Below are 1,402 nucleotides of genomic sequence, written 5' to 3'. Positions count from 1 at the left end.
TATTTCTATTTTACACGTAGTTTTGCACGTGTTTAACTTCTTTAAATTGTGTCAATGGGCGTTTGTGGCTTTGAGTACATGTTGGAAGCCATGTTCATCTTCCTCATTGTTGAAAGACCTGTGTTTGGCTGTATTTACATGTTACTCATTTAGAAAAAGAATTCAACACACAGGCCTTTAACTCGAGTTTTCGTCAATTTAGTTGAAGTACTTTGGGATTTTATATTATTTAGGATTAGCAAACGCGCAAGAAGAAAGTATAATTTTTATTATTTTCCAAAAGAGTAACAACTGTGAAGTAAACTTAGACGCAAACAACTAACTAACTTTTAATTTGTGGCTAGTCCATGTAACTTGCAACTAAACCCACTCAGCAACTCTTTTCTCGGACCATTGAAATAAATCTTCTTCAGCTGGATAAAAGTCTGCATCATAAGCAAGCTATCGGAACCTGCCTGGTGGCTTTTTCCCGCCATTCTTTCAACGTTCAAACTTTTCGCCACCCTCTCAAGACCGCCGTGAACCTGATGAAGTCCCATTATCTGCTTCATGTCAAACACCTTTGTACCAAAATACAACCGCACCAATTGCAAGAAACGTGACAGGTCATTCGGCAATTTTTGTTGGGACAAAATTTTTACCAAGAATCCGAAATCATATGTGCTATGAAAAGTTACCCATGTCCTATTCTGATTTACCCATGTCGGAGCCACTGAAAGTCCAGATGCCATAAACAGCGTGGCAAAGTGAAAGGCATGTATTCCTATTTTCTTGTTCTTTGAGAAATCAATGCCTTGGCGCTTGAGCAACGCGATAGAATCTGGGTTTTGGAGATCTTTGTCAACATCAAATTCGCAGAAGTTAAACTCCCATACATAGCAATATGGAGTCCCAAAATCGGGGAGATTGCCCTCTGCATCGGACAATGTGAGGCCGAATTGGATAAGTTTCATATCGTCCACATTTTTCTTCATGATGGAGTAGGTTTGAGAGGCCGAAAGAGCAGAATAATGGAGTACGGGATGATGGTAGATTACTCCTGGGAATTCGGTATCCATAGATGCGTATGGGAAACGACGGAGAACTTGAGATATCAAGCTGAATTCGTACTTCAAATTATATTGCCAAACCTGTCGGACTTTAATCGGACGCACCATTGTTGTGGATTAATTGAGTAGAAAGAGAAAAATTCTCTTCCCAAAAAGAGAGAGAGCTGATTGTTTATGAGTACTGTACTTTTGATGGTTGGAAGAAGATAGACTGCTACATTTATAGGCTTTCTTCTGAATCAAGTTGGTAGAATCCGATTTAGAGAAGGATTTGAGTTAAGGAAAGTTTTAAAACAAAACAATACAATGGTAACCTCTTTGAATAAGGAAATCTTTTGAAATTAGTACACTTG

The 1,402-nt window shown here is 38.6% G+C and overlaps 1 protein-coding gene across 1 annotated transcript; it reads right to left on the bottom strand.

Moving 5' to 3' along the window:
- Positions 1-329: 329 nt before the first annotated feature.
- On the bottom strand, positions 330-1,157 carry LOC111400707 (probable CCR4-associated factor 1 homolog 11). The gene has a single exon (XM_023028099.1). The coding sequence runs from the start codon at positions 1,155-1,157 to the stop codon at positions 330-332; it is 828 nt and encodes a 275-aa protein (XP_022883867.1).
- Positions 1,158-1,402: the final 245 nt, after the last annotated feature.

The sequence above is a fragment of the Olea europaea genome, chromosome 10 (genome assembly GCF_002742605.1).
Source record: "Olea europaea var. sylvestris chromosome 10, O_europaea_v1, whole genome shotgun sequence".
NCBI classification, from domain to species: domain Eukaryota; kingdom Viridiplantae; phylum Streptophyta; class Magnoliopsida; order Lamiales; family Oleaceae; genus Olea; species Olea europaea.
This window is presented reverse-complemented; position numbering and strand designations above follow the sequence as displayed.